Source organism: Poecile atricapillus, chromosome 12, assembly GCF_030490865.1.
Source record: "Poecile atricapillus isolate bPoeAtr1 chromosome 12, bPoeAtr1.hap1, whole genome shotgun sequence".
In the NCBI taxonomy this organism is placed as follows: Eukaryota; Metazoa; Chordata; class Aves; order Passeriformes; family Paridae; genus Poecile; species Poecile atricapillus.
Window position 1 is genome coordinate 533789 of NC_081260.1, and position 18385 is coordinate 552173.

Here is an 18385-nt window from a genome sequence, read left to right on the forward strand (position 1 = left end):
CTCGCCGGTGGGGTGAGGTAGAAGCCCCCCCGCTCCAGCCTCAGGAGCCGGCCGGCAGGTCCCACGAGGAATCGAGCTCGTGGTGACCGAGCCAGAGCTCCGGCAGCTCGTCCGCCCTGTTGAGGCCAGGCTCCACCAGCAGCGCATGAGCACCTTGTCCCCCGGGTCGGTGAGGCCGGGCTCAGAGGCCTGGAGGGGGCGGTTCCCCGCGGCTTCGTCCCCAAGCCCCGGGCGAGCGACGAGCACCGTTCTGCGGTGCTCTGGGTCCCAGCGCGGTTCTGCACGTGGAGCTTCTGCAGGCACAAGCTGCCCTGGAGGTTGGGACCCGCCTGGGGGTCCCCTGAGGCGGGGAGCAGGCGGAGTCCCCACCGCCGGCACCTCCTCGGCCCGGAAGGGGTAGCAGCGCAGGATGGCCACCACTGTGAGGTCTTTCGTGCCCCGGGGAAGGGACTGTAAACAGCTCATCTCCGGCGTTTGCGAGGACACGGCCGCTCTCAGAGGGGCGCGGGCTGCCCCGGGCGGGTGGGGTCCAGCGACGTGGCCAAGATAGGGAGGGAACTGGAGCGGCGCTCTAGCTTACCCCCGCCCTTGCTTGGGCAGCAAGGCAGGCATCCCATCCTGGATGGGGGATGTAGGGATTTCCACCCAAGAGGCACCTCACCTAAAGCCACATTTGACACTTGTAGGGTTTCCTGTTTATTTTCTCAGCTAAGTTCCTGAAACAGCTCCCACAGCTTACAGGGCAGTCTGCCTGCTGTGGGGACAGAGCACATGGGGCCCTGAGGTGGGTCAGAGCCAGCATCTAACCAGCTTCTCTGCCCTCTCATTCCTCACCTTTTTCCCTGGATGGGCAGTCCCCAATCCTGACATCTCCTCCAGGCACTGGGATCCTTTGCTGAGGCAGTGGCAGCCCCTCCTGCCAGCGGTCACCATGCAAGACTGGTAACACCACACCAGGTGCTAGGGGTACATGGAAGCAGGCAAGGAGTCAGGAGTCACAGGAGCCACATCCTGCTGACCTATCTCCACACCAGATTTCCTGTTGTTTCAATCAGCAGTGAAAAACAAATCCAAGGCCAGGCTGGGAGCCCCTTTGTCTTGCTGTTTCTTCCAGCATAATCTAATTAAAGCCACAGGAAATATGCTTTCTACAATGACTGGACATCTTTAAAAGCATAATAAGTCCATAGGCCAGGAGAATGAGGGGACAAGGGCTGCAGAGGCTAGGCTCCATGGCCCTTGGCACTGGGATAGATCTGCTCCAGACACCTGTATACCTGTTCCCTTGCTGATAAACCTCATGGCAGCTCTCATGGGGCACCAGAGCATCTGGAAGTTCATCCAAGATCTCTCAGGACAGGAGCTACCACAATGCCTTGCATCTTCCTCAACACTCCTGAGAGGCTCTCCAGGGTCTGGCCCTTCTATGCAGGATTTCAGCTCACAAATGGCTCTGCAGTGTGTGGGAGGGTGATGCTGTGGAAAAGAGCACTGGCAAGGCAGGGTGGGTGGAAGAAGAAAGGAAAGGGCTGGAGGAGTATTTAAAGTATTTTATTTTTTAAAAATTCCCAGTTAAAAACACAATGGCTCTGCCTTTCTGTGGGTAAGAGACAACCTGTGGTGCCACAGGGTACCCCTCAGGCTCTGCTTCCCAAGTGGGCAGCTCTGAGGCTGTGGCCTTATCAGGTAGGCAACACAGCACTGGGCTCCAGCTGGGGAGTGCTCACAGCTCTGAGCAGCCCCTCTCTTAAAATACATTTAAAAGCAGTTGTGACAACAAACTGTGGTGTTAAGAAAGGAAAGAGAAAGGAGCAAGGAAGGCTCTGCCAGCACTGGAAGGCTGTGGCCGACACTCCTGCCTGGGGAGAGCCACAGTGCTCATGCCATGCGGCAGCTTTTCTTCTTTGAAGAGAGAAAACAACCAACCAACCAACAGTACTTTCTTCGAAAGTTTCCCTGCAGCCACCAAGTTCATCATTTGTTCACATAAATATGCTGTCTTCCCCTTTGCCTGAGCTTTCCTTTTCTGCTAAACAACGTGCTTCAGATTCCCTGCAAATAAAAGGAAGCAGAAAAGGGTATTTCCACTGATATTTTAGCCTGATGGAGTGACCTGGCAAAGGGTGCCACTCCCATGCCTGATGGACTAGGCCGCAATGTGGGAATTCCAGCCTCAGCACAGATCACAGTTCCTGCTGACCCCTCACTCCCTTTGCAGAAGCTGCTGCCCTTGTTTGAGCCAGGCTGTGGAAACTGCCACAGGGGGACCCTGCCACTGCTTTCAGTATGCTGAATACTGTTTTGGGATTCGTGGACCAGCATCTGAGAGGCACATGCTCACTCCTTGCTGCCTTGTCCTTTCAGGCTGGATTCACAGACAGGAGTGCACAGCCCTCCCTTCCAGCTCTGGAGTGATGCTGTTCCTCCTATCCTCTTGGACAGGTCCCCCAAGGAGGGGATGTCCTCTTCTTAGGATTGGCCTGTGCTTGGGAATGGACACCTGAATGCACTTCCTACCCTGCTTCCAACACCAGCACACCGCAACACACACAGATGGGAAAGGGCTGTGAAGCCCCATCATGCTGTTCCCAGCCCCTCTGGTGGACAGGGACAAGAAAGATGGGAAAGAGCATTCAAAGAGTTTGGCTGGAGCTGGCAGAGCTCACCCAGCTGCCTTTCCTGAACTTAAAGAGTTTCAAGTCCTGCCTGCTGGAGACCTGTCCCAGTTCCAGAGAGCTAGTTCCCACAGTCTCCTCCTGGACCAACTGGAAAGACACAGATTGGATGGATGGTCTGCAAAGGGGATAGGGAGGGAGCTGGCTCACAGGGAGCTCACAGTTGGTGGTGATTTTTACATGGTCTTGCAGCCTGTCACAAGGGACTGATACTGAGCCCCATATTGCTCAACATCATAAATGACCTGGACAATGAGACTGAAAACAACCACAGCACCAAACTGGGTGCTGAGGTGAACACATCAGAAGAGAGAGCCATCTTAGAGAGCTGGACAGGCTGGAAGACTGGGCTAAAAAGAACAGTCTTAAGTTTAACAAAGACAAAAGGAAGGTCCTGCACTTGAGATAGAAGGTGCCCAGTTCAGGCCAGGATCTGTGACTGGGAAGCAGCCTTGTGAAAATGGATGTGGGGGTCCTGATAGGCAGTAAGCAGAAAGGGATCCAGCAGTGTGCTGCTGCTGTGTCTGCAGTGTAGGAAACTGGATCCTGTGCAACAGGTGTAGGAGCATTACTAAGAGAAACTGTATCATCTCATTTCAGGTGCAGATGACAATGAGTACGGTGTCCAGTTAAGATCCCCACAAATCACAAACATGGACAGAGCAGGGAAGGTCCAAAGGAGGACCACAAAGGTGATCAGACGCTGGAGAACCTGCCCAATGAGGAAATACTCTCCTAGCAGAAGACAAGGCTTAGGTGGGACCTCATCACAGTAATCTAGTACTTGAATCCTACTCTGTAGGCTTCAGAGGACAGAGGCTCTCCACAAAGAGCCACATGGAAAGGACAAGGGACAACAGGTGTGAGGTGTACCAGGAGAGGTTTCACCTTATTTTAAGTACTTTTTTTACAGTGAGAACAATCAGTCACTGGAGGAAACTCCCCAGGGATGTGGTAGAGGCCCCACTGTCAGAAGTTTTCAGGATGTGACTGGACAGGTTGCTAGATAATCTTGTCTATGCTCCCTTTCCCACAAAAGTTTGGACCAGATGATCTTTGAAGTCCCATAGAACCCAGGCTGTTCTATGACAAGGCCCCAAGCTCCCCTGCCCAGCCAGAGCAAAGGCAATGCCAACTTTTGCTACAGGGACCAGTAACTCTATACCACCAACCCTGAAAATCCCAAGGGATGTGGGAGGCAAATGACACTGTGAACTAATGAGCAGCCAATGTGGTTCAACTTTCCATACAGTGAGAAAAACTCCAATGAGCTCTTCTGAAGCGCTCTCTAAAAAGACCTCTAAGCCTGAAGAAGGAGTGTTGGCTTAGACAACGCACCTTTGATAGAGTTCAGAATTTCTTGAATTCTCTGTGGCTCATTGCGGTCTGGTCTGCAGCTTGGTGTGATCTCCAGCACGTAATCAGGACCATACTCTGTGAAGAACTGCACAGAAGAGGAGAGAAAAGTCAGCAGAGAGGTCTCTGAAGGCTGAGGCTAGAGGGAGGGCTCCCCATGGGTACCTACTTGTAAAAAGACAAAACAACCACATTTCTCCACCTAAGGGCCACATGTAGCTTCACTACATCAAGGTGGTACTTCAGCAGTGTCTGTGTCCACCTGTAGTTTTTAACCACTTCCCCATTCAAGGGATGGGAAGCAGAGCCCAGTGAGGCAGCCAAAAGCAGTCAAATGTCTATCCCAATGCTTTATTGGGAAAGTTGTTGACACTCATTCTACACAATTATATTACAAACACAGGTTACCTGCAAATGGGATTTATTATTAAATGTCAAATGCTGTAATCACATATCCTACCATTCACCTCCTACCTTGCTGAGCACTGCCTTGATATGACTGTGAAACACCTGGGAAAGGAAAAATCAGTGTGCTGCAAGGATACTGTCATGACCAAATGCTCAGACAGCATGCTGGAAACCTGCAGCACCTGGGGTTGATGCACTAACAAAGAAATCACAGGTTACTGACAGCCATTGTGTCATGATTCTGGCCAAGACAGGGTCAGTTTTTGCAGTAGCTAGGAGGAGGCATAGCCAGGACACAGAGGTTATTCTACACCACCTCGTGTCATTGCTGAAGGCAGGTGAAAGGGACTGTGTTCCAGACAGAAAGGATTCCTTCCAGCTGAAATAATGTGGCAGAGGGAGCTGTGCAGTTTTGTCTATTATCAGGGGGGCAGAGGTGTTTCTGTGTGAATTGTTTCTTTTCTTGTTCCATCTGTCATTGGTATTGTTGCTGTTCAGTAAATTTTCTTACTTCAGCTGTGATCTTTACCCTTTATGCCTCCAGTTGGAGGGGGTAGGGGGAGCAGTGCAAGCTCTTAGCAGAAGCACTAAATTGGAGAATACCATTCCTAAGACAACCTTAATTGGTGCCCAGTATGGGGCACAAAGGGTTGAGGTAACAACAGATCTGCTCAGAGTGGGCTGGAAATAAATTTGGTTCTAAGAATTTGTTCACATTAGGTACAGAACCACTGGTCACAATGTTGCTTGTTCTGTTCATGTGGGTGTGGTACATATGTGTGAGCACATATGTGTTCCTTGTGATAATGCTTTTCAGAGCAGGGAGAGGGATCAGGATTGCTTTCTTGCTGTACTGTGTGATATCAGTTTATGAAATGATAACAAGGGCAATGAGGGTCATTTTGGATGTGTATTCAGTGTTCCTTTCCTACCCTTACCTTGGGCACTACCTTTGGTAGTCAATTAATAATGGTACACAGCCTGAGGGGGACACAGGAGAGGATGATTCTCCCCAGCTTGCCAACCCCTCTTCCTCCTTCAGGCCTGTTACAACAGCTTTTGAGAAGTCTGAATTTCCTTTGGGTGTTACAGAAAGCATGTTCTTGTTGCTATGTCTCTTGTGTGTATAATTTACAACATGTATAATTTATAACATCAGTATAATTTATAACATATTTAGAGTCAGCGGAGTCCACACCATGTTTAGAATCAGGACAGAGATTTCTACGAAGGTCATTCAGAGATCTGCCCCAAGGGCGGATAGTCAAAAGTGGCATAGAATGTGGGAGAAAATGGGCCAGTTTCTGGGGAAATTCTCTGCTACAATGGTTTGGAAGTTCACCTCTGTACAATTACAGAACCCTGATAGAGTGACAGAATACTTGCAAGGTGAGTGCTGTGTCAACTCCGGAGAGGAGCAACTTACTGGACTGTGCTAAGCCCTGGCTACTCTTTACCAGACACTGCTGGTCACCAGACAGAACCCTCAGGGGGTGGGGAAGGAGAAAAGCAGAGCAACAGGCACTGTGGCCACTCAAACTGCAGCTGAAAAAAAGAATGAAAGCCTTGAGAAAGACAAAAGGCACATCCTAAAGATCTCTTTGAGTAAAGATGAGAATCCTTCTGCCCATCCTCTCTGTAACTATCTGAGATTGGAGTTTATTGGCACGTGAGACCTCTCGCAGAAAGCTGCAGACAGCCTCTGGTTTTGGGCACAAGTGCCCACCATACTGCTAGGTCAGCGCAATATTGTTACCTAAGTGTCTTCAGAAAACAGGACTGAATGGCAAGGATGATGTGTGGATTAGGCAGAACAACTGACTCTTCTGTAAGGAGAAGGAAGGGTTTTTCAAAGCATTACCTCATGATCAGGGATCTCAGAGGAGAGTGTTCTCCCAAGGATGACCCCGGTCAAGTACGTCCAGCAGCGAGCCGTGTTGGCAAGGTTGTAACCTCCTGTTTCCAGCAAGAGTTGGGATTTTGAGGAGGAAGAGTGGGGAAAGGGAAAAGAGAAAAAGAGATTTAAGTGCTAAGAACAAATCATGAAACCACTGTGCGCAGGTTACATGAATTCAGCTTATTTAATCCACTCAAGCTATGCCCAAAATCTGCCTTTTGCAGCTGCTGGTTACACAAGGCCATGTCTGAATGACGGTGTATGCAAGAGCAGACTCTTGGAATCTGAAATAAAAGCCTCTCTGAGTCTCTCAGAGAGAGAAAGGAACTGAAAAATATTAAACTACAAAGACATGAAGTAAGAGTGTAGGTTTTAGTTTTAAGTAAGTAGAAATATAGTTTAAGTGCCTTAAGAAATTGTGTTAGCTAGTAAAAAGCCCTAAGGCCTAGTTTAAAGTTCAGTAGTGTAACCTTTCACAGAATCAACTTAGTCCTAGACATAATGAATACATAGCTTACATTTCTAGATAAGACAGATAAAGCTATTCATGTAAACAGATAATGCTCTATACATAGCATTTAGGTAAAGACTGACACTGCCTTCGCATATTAGAATTAAGCTTAGATTGGTGTAGAAAGAATGTATTAGAATTGTGGTTTTAGCTGATTTTGAATATAATCCCCTGCATTGGGATGAAACAACAATACAAAGAAGAACAACACCATCATCGTCATCACACCCAAAGAAGAACTACTCCAACTGCTTCTACTGCCCAGACCGATGGGGCTTTATGCTGGAAAGCTGCTTGGGACTTTATGCTGGGAAGCTGCTGTTCAGAATTCGGGACTTTATGCTGAAAGTTTTTAGCACAAACTTTAATACTCTGAACTCTTTGCCTTCAAGACTGATGCATTCATACAATAAATATTTTTATAGCAACCAACAACTGCTCTTGTCTCCTTGAGACCTGGAGACCCCCATGAACCACTCAAAAGCAGACCTGTCAAACTGACCCTGTTTACATCCGGTGTGGCAGAGGCTGGTCCTCCACCCACCATCTCAGACCCAGGATGAGCTCCCAGCCCCATGTGCTGGAAGACTCTCTCCTGGCAACAAGGAGAGCCATTTGCAAGTAGCAGGCCACAGCAGAAATGGGGGCTTCCTGCTTTTTAATACCAGCTTTTGACCTATAATGCAATATACGCGTGCCCAGCCACATGCTGGTGAGCTCTTCAGCACCATCATGTTTGAGAGGACAAATGTGAAGCTCATCACTACAACTTGTTTTACATGGAAATGAGATTTCACAGTGAATAGGAAATGGTTACCGACATAGTAACGGAACATGAGCCCACAAGGAGAAACCTTAGCTGAATGCAATCCTGCAAGAGACTCAGGTGTTTTTTTCCAGAAAAGATTACTAAAATAGTAAAGGGAGAAAACCCCTTCAACAAGACAGAGAGACCATATTTTTCAATATTTTCTGTTTGCTTTGGTCATTGTGGGGTTTTTTTCCCTGCTTTTTTTTTTACTTCTCCCCCAATTTCCACTTCAAATGCTTCCACATGCTGCAGTGGTGGGACACTCCTTTGGTATTTTCACAAGTCTATCCTCATTTTTTAACAGAAATTTTGTGTTTTGTCTGAAAAGTGACATCTCCAGCACACTCACAGACAAGCCACAGCAGGACTGAACACTCATGACCTTTCCAAAACAAAGGGCATCAGACACATCAAATTTTAGCCTCAATATGCTATATCTGATTTCCCCCATCTCATAAAGGACAACACCTAGAGCTGATCTGGCTCCAATCATGGCGCTCAAGGGCTTTCCCTGGCACACAGTGGCTTTTGTTCTGAAATGCTCTGTTAACATAAAGCCTGTCCTGTGCTCTCCCTGCTGGACAAGCAACTGGTTAGGCAGCACAGCAAAGCTGAGTCCCACTTAGCTTTCACTAGGTATCAGAGCCCTTCCAGGCAGCCAGGCCATGTCCCAAGGCCTCTGCTTGAATCTTAATGAAACCAGGTGCCCAACGTAGCTTTGGGAACACAGTGCTCACTTTTAAAGAGAAGCACCAAAGGGCTGACGAGATGGGAATCAGAAGTGTCACTGAGAAGTCAGGGTCAGTTTGTTGGCCTCTCCTCTTCTCCAGAGGACCCATGCAGCTCTTAACTCAAGCTCTGAGTCAGGATTGAGACTTGCACCTGTCAGTATCAAGGACTTCAGGTGTGATAAAACAGTACTGTGCCACAGTGTGTCCTCATGACACTGCTCAGCAGTCACCCTGCTAAACTCTTACCAGTGCTGAGCCCAAGGGCAGGCAGGCACTCGAGGCAGAGTCACAGGAGGGACAAAGATGTTTCTCTGAGAACAGCAGGATGCACTCACCTCCTCCCAGGACAAGAGTTGCTAGCTGCCACTGCAAGACATACTTGAGGCACTTGCCCACTCCCTCGGGTGTCATGTTAAAAGAGCACATGGGGTCTCCAGCAATGGTGTCTGCCCCCAGCTGCAGCACAACTGCATTGGGATTGAAGGCAGCATACACCTCCTTCAGCACTCTGGGGAGAGGAGAAGCAGTCCAGTTAATGCCAGCACAGCTCAGAGGAATGCTGGTGGCACGGCCCTGATCCCTCAGATCCACCAATGTCTCTCAAGGCTTCTGCACTCTCTGCTTCCACCCAACTCATACCAGTTACACTACCTCTGCTCCCAGTTAGCCTTCTACCTCCACAGCAAGTTTATCTCTCAGAGCACTTACCAAAAGGCTCACAAATGTTAAAGCACCGCTGATAACACAGCAGAGGGGAATCTTGTCCTCACCAGTTTAGTGGTAGCATCAAACCCCACATTTACACTGTCTACCTTTTGGCTGCAGGACAATCCAGGGGCTTTTCTGCCCTGTGAAAGTCAAGGTGGAAATCAGGGTCTGGCGAAACAACAATCCTGAACTCTCAGACATCTCTCACCAGGACAGGAGAGGACAGGAGAAACAGAGGAAGACTCTAGCTAGGCTCTTACTCTCCTCTCTCCTATATGGCTCTTGTGCAAAATTATTAGGAAAAGCTCTGTGCTTTAGGGTGTAGTCAGCCTGCAAAAACCCACATTGGACAGAACTTCATGCTTCAAGCCCCATTGTGGTTCTGGGAAGTACAGACAATCACCCTTAAACAATAGCTGGATGAGACATCCAGAGTCATGCCTGTGACTGCCTCCCAGCCTGGACAGAACTCAAAGAGATTTCTAAGTCTCTTTGCAGAAGCTTTAGCTATACACAGCTTGAAATCTGTGGTAGGTTATGATGTCCTTCAGCTGTGAATTCATGCAGTGGGCTCCTAACCTGTCTCAGCCCCTAGAGCTGCCTCTCAAAAGCATGTCCTCTAGCACAAAGAGGACTGCTCTGCCCCAGCAATAATGGCAAGCACCAATAAGCCAGTAGGAGGCATGGCCCCCGCATGACTGCCCTACAAGTTTATAGAGGTTTCAGCCCTCAAGAAAGAGGTGGACATGCTACCACGTCCTGCAGCCCTGCACTGAGACTCCTCTGCCCTGGAAAAGAACAAGCCCCACAGCCCACTTTTGACATGGGCAACATCTTCTGAGGTCCATCATCAGCTGAGGGACAGAGGGGACTACCAGGAGGCAGCTCTTTCACTGACAATGTTCAGCCTTTAGCCTTTCAATCTTCCAGCACAGACCTAAGGTGCTAGGAAAATGCTTTCAGCTAAGACCCAAGCATATGTCCCACAGTCAGAATTCAGAGCATGCACTTGAAGAAAAAACATCTATCCCTAAGTCCACATATAAAAAATACTTGTCCCTTCTCAGTTTCTCCTTTGATACACACCTGTGGAGGTGTATCTAAGGAGACAGGCTAACCTGTGGCAGAGACCCTTCCAGCCACCCACAAATGTCTCTGTATATACAGTTTGCTTAAGGGTTCAGACCAGACCTCTGAGAACTTACTGTCCATGTTCACTGTAATCAAAGGCTGCAACAGGGGAAAGGACAAGCCTAAAGAAAGGACTGTAATTAAAAATACTAAGCTAAATTTTATCTTATTCTCTAAAATCCCATCCAAGTCACTGTATCAGAGCAAAAGGGCTTACGATTCACAGATTTGGTAATACTTTTCATCCTGAATGCCATCTTGAATGGGCACATTCACGCTGTAATAGCGACCTTTTCCCAGGCCAACATCTGTCACATCACCAGTGCCTGCAAAACAGAAACACCCCAATTAGGAGGGAAAGCATAGCAGCAGCAAGAGACGTGTGGGATGTCTCAAAGACAAGCTGACAGCCAGGATGTTCAGCAGTGGAGAAGTCCACTTGCCACCACCAAGAAAGGAAGGGTGGAGGGACCCGGTGCTCTCCTTTGACCAGTTCTGCCACACAGAATGGGCTCTGCCTAGAGCTCAGCTACAGCCAGAAAGGGGGAAATGTCAAACATGTAGCTCCCCCTCTTTCCTTCTCCTGGGTCGAGAGAAGAGGCAGCAAGACATGCTGGCTAGACAGCAGGGATGGGACTTGCCTTTATGGAGGCCTCACCAGTGACATGTAAACCAAATGAGCACAAACCTCACAAGTTCAACTTGCCTGGGAAAAATCCTGGTGAAAATTTGTGCAGAGAAACAGTCATGACTTTCGAAGTGAAACTAAAGGCATCCTCAACTCCTATTAAGAAAGGGAAAAAAGCTTTCATGCATCATTTATATAAATGATGGAGTCTGAACACACAGTTATTGATACATGCAGGGCAGCAAGAAGAGAAGGAGTAGCATGAACAAAGCAGAAATGCAGATGTGGCTCAATAAATACATCCTCAATCCACAGAGACTGGAGTTCAACTGCAGCAAAGATCACAGCTGCTATGAATCTGGCAGGTGTCATGCTAATCAGTACTGAATGGATCTCAACATCTCACGTCACTACCCATGGTAGCAGCACTTGCCTGCACTGCTAGCTAGATCTGCAAAACTGGGAGAGGGATCCGAGCAGGGCTGCCTTGGCCAGAGCCTGGTTCTGATTAGAACCAGTGCTACTGGGCTCTCTTGCTTTTTCTCAATGCTGCTGTGGTTCAACATGCCTTTTCCTTAAAGACACATTGAAATAGTGGGGGCGGAGAGGGAAAAAACAAGTAATAGGAAACATAACAGAAACCAAATGCAGGGAGAAAACGGAACAAAATGAAACACATCATAAAATTTAGAAGAGCAGGAAATGTTAAATGGTGTAGAAATAATGTCCCTGAAGGATGAAGCAGTTTCACCAAGGCCAGCTCTGACTCCAGATTTATAGCATCAAACCTTCTTTTAAAAGCACCATTTATTACTGGCTGCTTTCCTCTTGCAATGGACCCTTAAACAATTAAACCCTGCCAGCAACTGCTCTGCCAGGATGGGAGACCGGTACACATAATCTGTTGCTTTAGGTACACGACTTCTGCCCAGACCCTCAAATGAGGTCTGAGGAGCAGCATCGTGCGAGTCTGTAAAGTAGGACAAAGCAGAAATGGACTGAGGGAACTCAACTGCACCGAGAGGAGCCAAAGCCACGGCTGTTACAGCAAGTAAAGCCCTGCTGTGCAGACAGGCCTTGATTTCTCCCATTCCTCCCTGAGTCTGTGCAGCTGTGCTCTTTGCAACCTTTGCTGGGCCTTACCATCCCCATGATGTAAATCCAAATCGATATAAAGGACACGGTCAAACTTCTGGCGCAGCCGCAAGATACCCAAGACAGCGTCATTCAGGTAACAGAAACCAGAAGCTTCATCCCTATGAAAACAATGTATGTGACATTGAATATTGCCAGTGCAATCACCACTGATCCGAGCATTCTCACTTTGACTTCGCAAGGGCAGGGGCACAGAGGAGTACAAAAACTCAGCCAAGGCCCTGCAGTGACCAAGAGACAGGTCAGGAGCAGCTCAAAACATGGCTGGGAAGCACAGAGAATAGGATTGCTTGTGCCAACTGCTTCTCAGCTCTGGGCTTTCTAGCAGGTGGGCAAGCATCAGTTGGCTCTGCTGCAGAGACTCTGGCCTGTGGGGGGTACCTCTGACCACTGCACTGTTAAACAAATAAAATGTTAGCTTTCTGCACCTGAGACATTTTAAAGTTCAGAGCCACTCGACTCAAACCCACTCTTTCTCTGAGGCAAGAGGACAGTCCCCTTGGTCGTTTTCCTGTGAGTTCTGGACAGGCAGCCACTCCATCCCAGCTGTCTGGGTGACAACTCCTGGGAAGGTCCTGGCAGTGAAAGGCAGGTCCAAGGCAGTCACAGCATTCTGGATTCTTCTGCTGTTCTAAAGTCTCAGGCTATGATGGTTAAGACTCTTCCCAAAGTAATTCCCTCCTTTCTCTTCACAGGAAATGCAGATGGGATGTGTTATATGCAGTCCCTCATGATACAGCTCCTGGGCTCAGCCCAGGAGAGAGTCCCAGCAGCTAAACAGAGGACAGGTGTACCATGGGAAGATTTATCACTAGCACTCACCAGGGACAGCTTACTTGCTGGCATCAAAGGAACAAGAAAGTTTCTTGACCCCTACTCCAGCCTCACTCCAAAGTCAAGTCCCCATCACAACTTAACACCAGTCCACATGCATTCTTAAGTCTGCCCTGGACAGCTATTTTAAAGCAAAGCTTTATACTTTGCAACAGGAGTACACAAATCCCCTTTGCATAAATTATATCAGGATGTAAGATGCGCCTCTGGAAAATTCCTCTTGAGTTCCAGTCAAATCACTCAGCTCATTTTCCCTGACATTTCCTGCTCAGCAACAGCTGGAACGATGAGGAGCAAGCCAGGGGTGGCAGAACTGCACTTGCTTTCACTCTCTGCAAGTGCCATGGAGCACAGGTGTTTCCCAGGGACTCTGTTCATTTACATTAATGCTGAAAATGGAGTTGTCAACAGGTATTCTGAAAATCTGACTCAACTGTGATTATCTACTTCTCCCCTCCCTCACAGCCCACAAGGAAGCAAAGGGAACCATGCTATGCCATCCTGTAATACACATCTCTGAAACTCAAGGCCAAGCAGAGAGCAGTGTCAGAGCTGCAGCTCAGGACCAGCACCTGGGATTCCCCCATGCTACCCAAAATCCACCCAGCAAAACTTGGGAGTGTCAATGCCAGAAGGGAGGGTGAGGCTGGCTTGAGAAAAGGCACTTACTCAGCATCTTACCCTCAACCCCAAAGGCATCCTCTGAACCAAGAGCTTCCAAAGCCCCAGTCATTCCTACCTTTAGGACACTGGAAAATAACTAAACCACCAGACAGCAGGTGTTTTCTGACAAAAGGGATTTATTTTGCTAGGACACAAGTCCTAGAACAAAGCACCTGCAGTTTGGTGTCAGTCTGGCTGGACCTTCACACTGGGCTGGCATCTACCCTGAAGCATCAGACACCAACTTACTGGGGTGACTGGGAAGACTGCTTTGAGATCAGTGACTATCAAACGCCTATTTTTAAACAGACTCCTTGCTTCCCAGAACAGTGCTAATAGCTCAGCAGCAGCAGCAGCAGAAACACTGCTAAGACTGTTTTCATTACAGGCATTTTTTAAGCCATGTAATCCAAACAGAAGGTAACAGATTTCCCAAAAGCCATCAGTTCTGCACAGAGTGAGAGCTCGGCTCTGCTGAGTGCATGTCTCCTTTCACAGCAAGTTGCAGCTGAAGCCATTTTCAGCCAAGTGTCCACCAGGAAAAGGGCTGAGACGGTGGTACAACTGGCACTTGCACACCACTGTTACACCTTCAGCATTCCCCTGCCAGGTCAGAAAAGTCACTGGAGCAAGACATCTGCACATGTGTGTACAAGCTGCCAGGGTTAGACACAGGGCCCATGAGAACTCCTGAGGTTCCCCAGGAACACAGAACAACACTGCAAACACCAGCTGGCTGTGGACAAGGAAGGTTGGTGTCTTGTCTACACTGCAAAGGGTCCCCATGTTTTGGGAGATGGGGAGGATCAGTTAAATAAAACATACTTCCATGGAAAATGGGAAGGAAACAAATTATTTTACCACTACAGAACCACAGGACTCAGGGACAGAATTATGTTAGATGTCACAGGAAACAGCCCCCCAAGGAATGTGGGAAAACCCAATGTCAGTCCTGCACTGCTTCAAACCTCTTATTAAGAAACCCAAAAAGGCACACAAAACAATTTGGATATGTGACCACATTCCCACTGTGTTCCAAACTGGCAGTGAAATCAGTTTATCTCTCTACCGTGCTTCTTCATGGACCCCACAAAATGCATTCTTACTTGAGCTTCCTGAGATAATGATGCATCAAGGAATCACAGGACATCTGTGAATATACCTGCCCCAGACCTGCTCTGCAGCACATGACAGTGACAACATCAGCACTGGGCAATGACCTGCCTCTTCTTAGGCTTCTGCCCTGCCCTTTGCTCCTTTCCTCTCTATCTCCTGCCTTCTCTCACACCTTGCTTTCTCTTCCAACTGGATCACTGCACCCTGAGGGTTCACAAGGAAGCTGGGAGATAGGAAGCAGGGTTTAGACACCAGATAAGAAAACAGAAAGGAAGAAATTGTTTTCTTACTTCTTTGCATGATGCCACCCTCCAGGCCAGTTAATTGCTACCTTGCACTTGCCATCCAGCAGGCACTGGGCTGCAGTGATGGTGGCTCCTCCCACAGCTGCTGCATACTCAAAGATCCCTTCAGTGGCTGGACAGTCGTAACCTGCAGGTAAGAGTCTGCACGTCAGACACAATAGGCCTTTTCCTCCAGGGGAAGCACATTCCTTTTGTTTGAGCCCTCAAGACTGACCCAGGCTCGATCAACCTGTTCCCGAAGAACTGATCCCAGCTCTCCGGGAACTCCATACTGGAGAAGTTCTTGAAAAACTGCTACACATAGGAAAGACCCACACTGGAAAAGTTCACGGAAGACAGTGTCCTGTGGGAGGGACTCCACACACATGCAGGGCAGGAGCAAGGAGGAAGCAGCAGCAGAGATGTGTGAACAGACCGCAACCCATATTCCCTGTCCCCTTACACTGTTTGAGGGGGAAAGTAGAAGAGCTGTGAGTGAAGTTGAGTCTGGGAAGAAAGGTGGATGAGGAGGATGGTGATTTCAGTTTTATTTTGAATTCTCACTATCCTATTCCATTATTAATTTGAAATAAATTGAATTAATTTTCCTATGTAGAGTCTCTTTTGCCAGTGAGAGTAACTGGAGAACTGGAGAGTCATCTCCCTGTTATTATCTTGACATGATCTTTTCCACTGTATTTTCTCCCCCACCCTACTGAGGGGGGGAGAGAGTGCACCTTGGTGGGCACCCAGCAAAAAAACCCCACCCATACCACAAAAGTCAACGCACCACAAAAAGCACAATCCAAATGTTTTCGTGCACTCAGTTCATTAAAAAATGTATCCTGAACCAACTTCTGAGTTGTGTGCCTGGCTTGCTGAACTTACTGGTTCCTCATACCAGTCTCACAAAAAACTACTCTCAGATCTCTGGCTACTTGACCTGAAAAGCCCTGGCATGTTCACTGACATACCTCTTCTCTAAAAATGGACATCCACAAACGAGTCAAGACTAGGTAAGTTGTAGGGCTACAAATATAATATGATCTTCACTTAGTCCTACAGCAGCCTCCCTGCAGCTGTTGCCCACAAAGCATGATACCAGAGCTGCTTGTCTTCCTGTAAAGAGAGCAGCTTCAGGAATGTAAGGAACACTCATGAGATTAAGCAGAGAATCTGCACCTTTGCCTCAGTTCTGGGTCACTCCTCCCATTCCTGAGACCAAGACAGTGCCCACAGCCATCTCACCTGCTTTACCTGCTGCATTGCTCAAGCTGTCTCAGGTCCAGGAAGGCAAAAACCCTCTGCTCCAGACCTAAATCACTAGACAGACAGCAGCTGCTCTGGTCATTACAGCTCCAGGCCACTGTTCATGCATGCCCTCCCCACAGCAGGCTTGCAGCAGCCAGTCCTGGCTCCAGCCCAAGAGCAGTGTCAGGGTCTTCCATCCTGTTCCAGAGCCTCAGAGCAGCAGCAAAGGGCACCAGCCCCAGCTGGCAAGAGACAGGCCAAGCTTCACAGAGCAGCAAAGCGAGGCTAACTATACCCTCTGCTGGCACCAGGGGAAGCACCAGCCTGTCAGATGTCTGCTGGGGTTCAGCAACATCCCATTAAAGACTGTTTCCTTCCAAAACCAAGCCCAGCATCCCCCTGAGCTCATCCCTCTAACTGCAGCTCCAGCAAAAAGCATCCTGGCCCTGGTACTAATCTCTTGCTGAAGATGCACATCCTTACCCAGTCCATATTCCACAGACTCCGGGTGGTCATCATCCCCCTCCTCACTGACCTTCTGCAGGTGCTGCAGGTAAGCATCTGTGTGGAAACTCGCCATTTCCTCCATGGAGGCCACTTTTGGCTTGACTATCCTAGGCACAGAGAAAGAAGGGAGCATATCAGGGCAAGAGGCTCCAGGGTTCAGCTGGAATGTCCAGCTTTAGCCTTTACCCTAGGAGCCTTCTTTTGGCTGTTACTGTTGTAAAAACAAACAAAAAAGCAAACAAAACTCCCCTTCCTCTTGCACTAGACTGTCATTCAAGTGAGAAAGCCCCCCAGCTGGGCTGGAGCAGGCCTTGCCCCTGGCCTGGCACTGCCTGTGGTGCCCACTCCAGTGAAGAACACCTGCAGGTGCTGCCTGTGTTAACCTTCCCACTTTGCTTCAAGTTGTTTTTTTTCCCCCTCTTCTGCATGTTCTCTCAGTTTGTGCAATCCCCATCATATTCAATATTCAGGTTACAGACAGAGGAACTAACGGAGGGAAGTGCCCAGGCCCAGCACAGCCCTGTGGCAGGACCTCAGCCTGCATCAGGAGCTGCACAATGCCTCTCCACATGCTGTGACCTGCACCAAAGCAGAGACTGTCACTGTTCCCAGCAACCTGCACAGCACTTTCCTGGGTCTAGGCGCTTTGCAGTGTGCCTAAACAAATCCTGCGACACGCTGAACCCTTCCCAAAACCTGAACACTGGGAGCACACACAGGCAGTGCAGCACAGGTCCACTGGTACAGGAAGAACACAGGAAGCTCCCGGCTCCAGGCTGGCGCCGATGCTTCCCACCCCATGCAAGGGCAAACAGTCCTTCAGGTCTGCTCCATAACCATACCTGCAGTCACTTCCCAAGCACACTCTGCCAGAAAAAAAAATTCCTACAATCACACCACCAGCAGGGACAGTGTGAAACATGAAGTTACTCAGCACCTTCCAAACCTTAGTGGAGAATAAAACATCCCTTCATAGAAAACGGGAGCACTTACTTCATCTGGTCAAGTAAGCAATACGCTTCAATCAGTGAATGCACCATGCTGGCCTAAAGAGAAGAGTAAGACTGTAAGAGCAGGAGACAGAAAGACAGCAACCAGGAGCCCAAGGACTCGCAGACGAGGTGTGGCTCAGACTCCTCCCAGCAGCGACTTTCCCTGCCCGGGTCTCATCTCCAGCCCGTGCCCATGCCGTGTGGAAGGCCCTCCCGGTGTCCCGGGCAGAAGCACAGCCGCCCACAGTTTCCCGAGGAAGGGAAGCGTCGTTTCAGTGTCCTAGCCCGCGCTGCCAGGGGAGACGTGAACACGGAGACGGGCCCTCCCCACTCTAACCCCACACTCCTCCCGCCGGGGCCGCCGGGGCCGCCGGGGCCGCCCGCTCCTCCGCTTCTTCCTTTCCTACCGCCGTGCCGGGCGCCGGCTGCCTCCGCGCCCGGGCCTCACCGCTGTCCTCCCCGCGCCCCCTCGCCCCCGCCACGGCGCTGACCCGCTTGGGCACTTTGCAGAGGGAGTCGCAGAGGGCCACGTACTCCGGGCTGTATACGTAGACCGGCGGCGGCACCGCCGCCATCGGGGCCGGCACAGCCGGGACCAGCACCCGCAGCACCGCCGCTCAGGGCGCGCCAGGACCGGCAGTTCCGGCCCCGCGGCGTGCCGGGAGCTGTAGGCCCGCCCCGCCACGATCCTTCCCCCAGCCCGGCCGCAGAACAACAGGCCGCCAAC

General features: G+C 49.5%; 1 protein-coding gene across 12 annotated transcripts; it reads right to left on the minus strand.

Moving 5' to 3' along the window:
* Nucleotides 1-483: 483 nt before the first annotated feature.
* Nucleotides 484-18319, minus strand: HDAC8 (histone deacetylase 8). Of its 12 annotated transcripts, none has more exons than XM_058847786.1 (13): nt 18193-18319; nt 17660-17712; nt 17509-17532; nt 16643-16773; nt 14915-15056; nt 12000-12112; nt 10935-11012; nt 10446-10554; nt 8725-8897; nt 6301-6395; nt 4014-4119; nt 835-960; nt 484-661 (listed from the first exon to the last, which is right to left on the minus strand). In XM_058847786.1, exons 2-13 carry the CDS (start codon nt 17704-17706, stop codon nt 495-497), a joined length of 1311 nt encoding a protein of 436 aa, XP_058703769.1. In that variant the 5' UTR covers nt 17707-17712; nt 18193-18319; the 3' UTR covers nt 484-494. The 12 variants fall into 12 exon arrangements, with proteins under 12 accessions (XP_058703769.1, XP_058703762.1, XP_058703765.1 ...); XM_058847779.1 differs by having other exon boundaries at nt 18066-18313; XM_058847782.1 differs by having other exon boundaries at nt 18150-18311.
* Between the last annotated feature and the right edge of the window lie 66 nt (nt 18320-18385).

Bases quoted from the DNA above. Each gene is read 5' to 3' on its own strand.
- HDAC8 (XM_058847779.1), bottom strand. From the start codon at position 18,233: ATGGCGGCGGTGCCGCCGCCGGTCTACGTATACAGCCCGGAGTACGTG. The intron at 17,713-18,065 runs GTAGGAAAGGAA...TCTTCTCTTTAG, and splicing joins AGCCGGCGCCCGGCACGGCG to GCCAGCATGGTGCATTCACT. The intron at 15,057-16,642 runs GTAAGGATGTGC...TCTTACCTGCAG, and splicing joins GTCTGTGGAATATGGACTGG to GTTACGACTGTCCAGCCACT.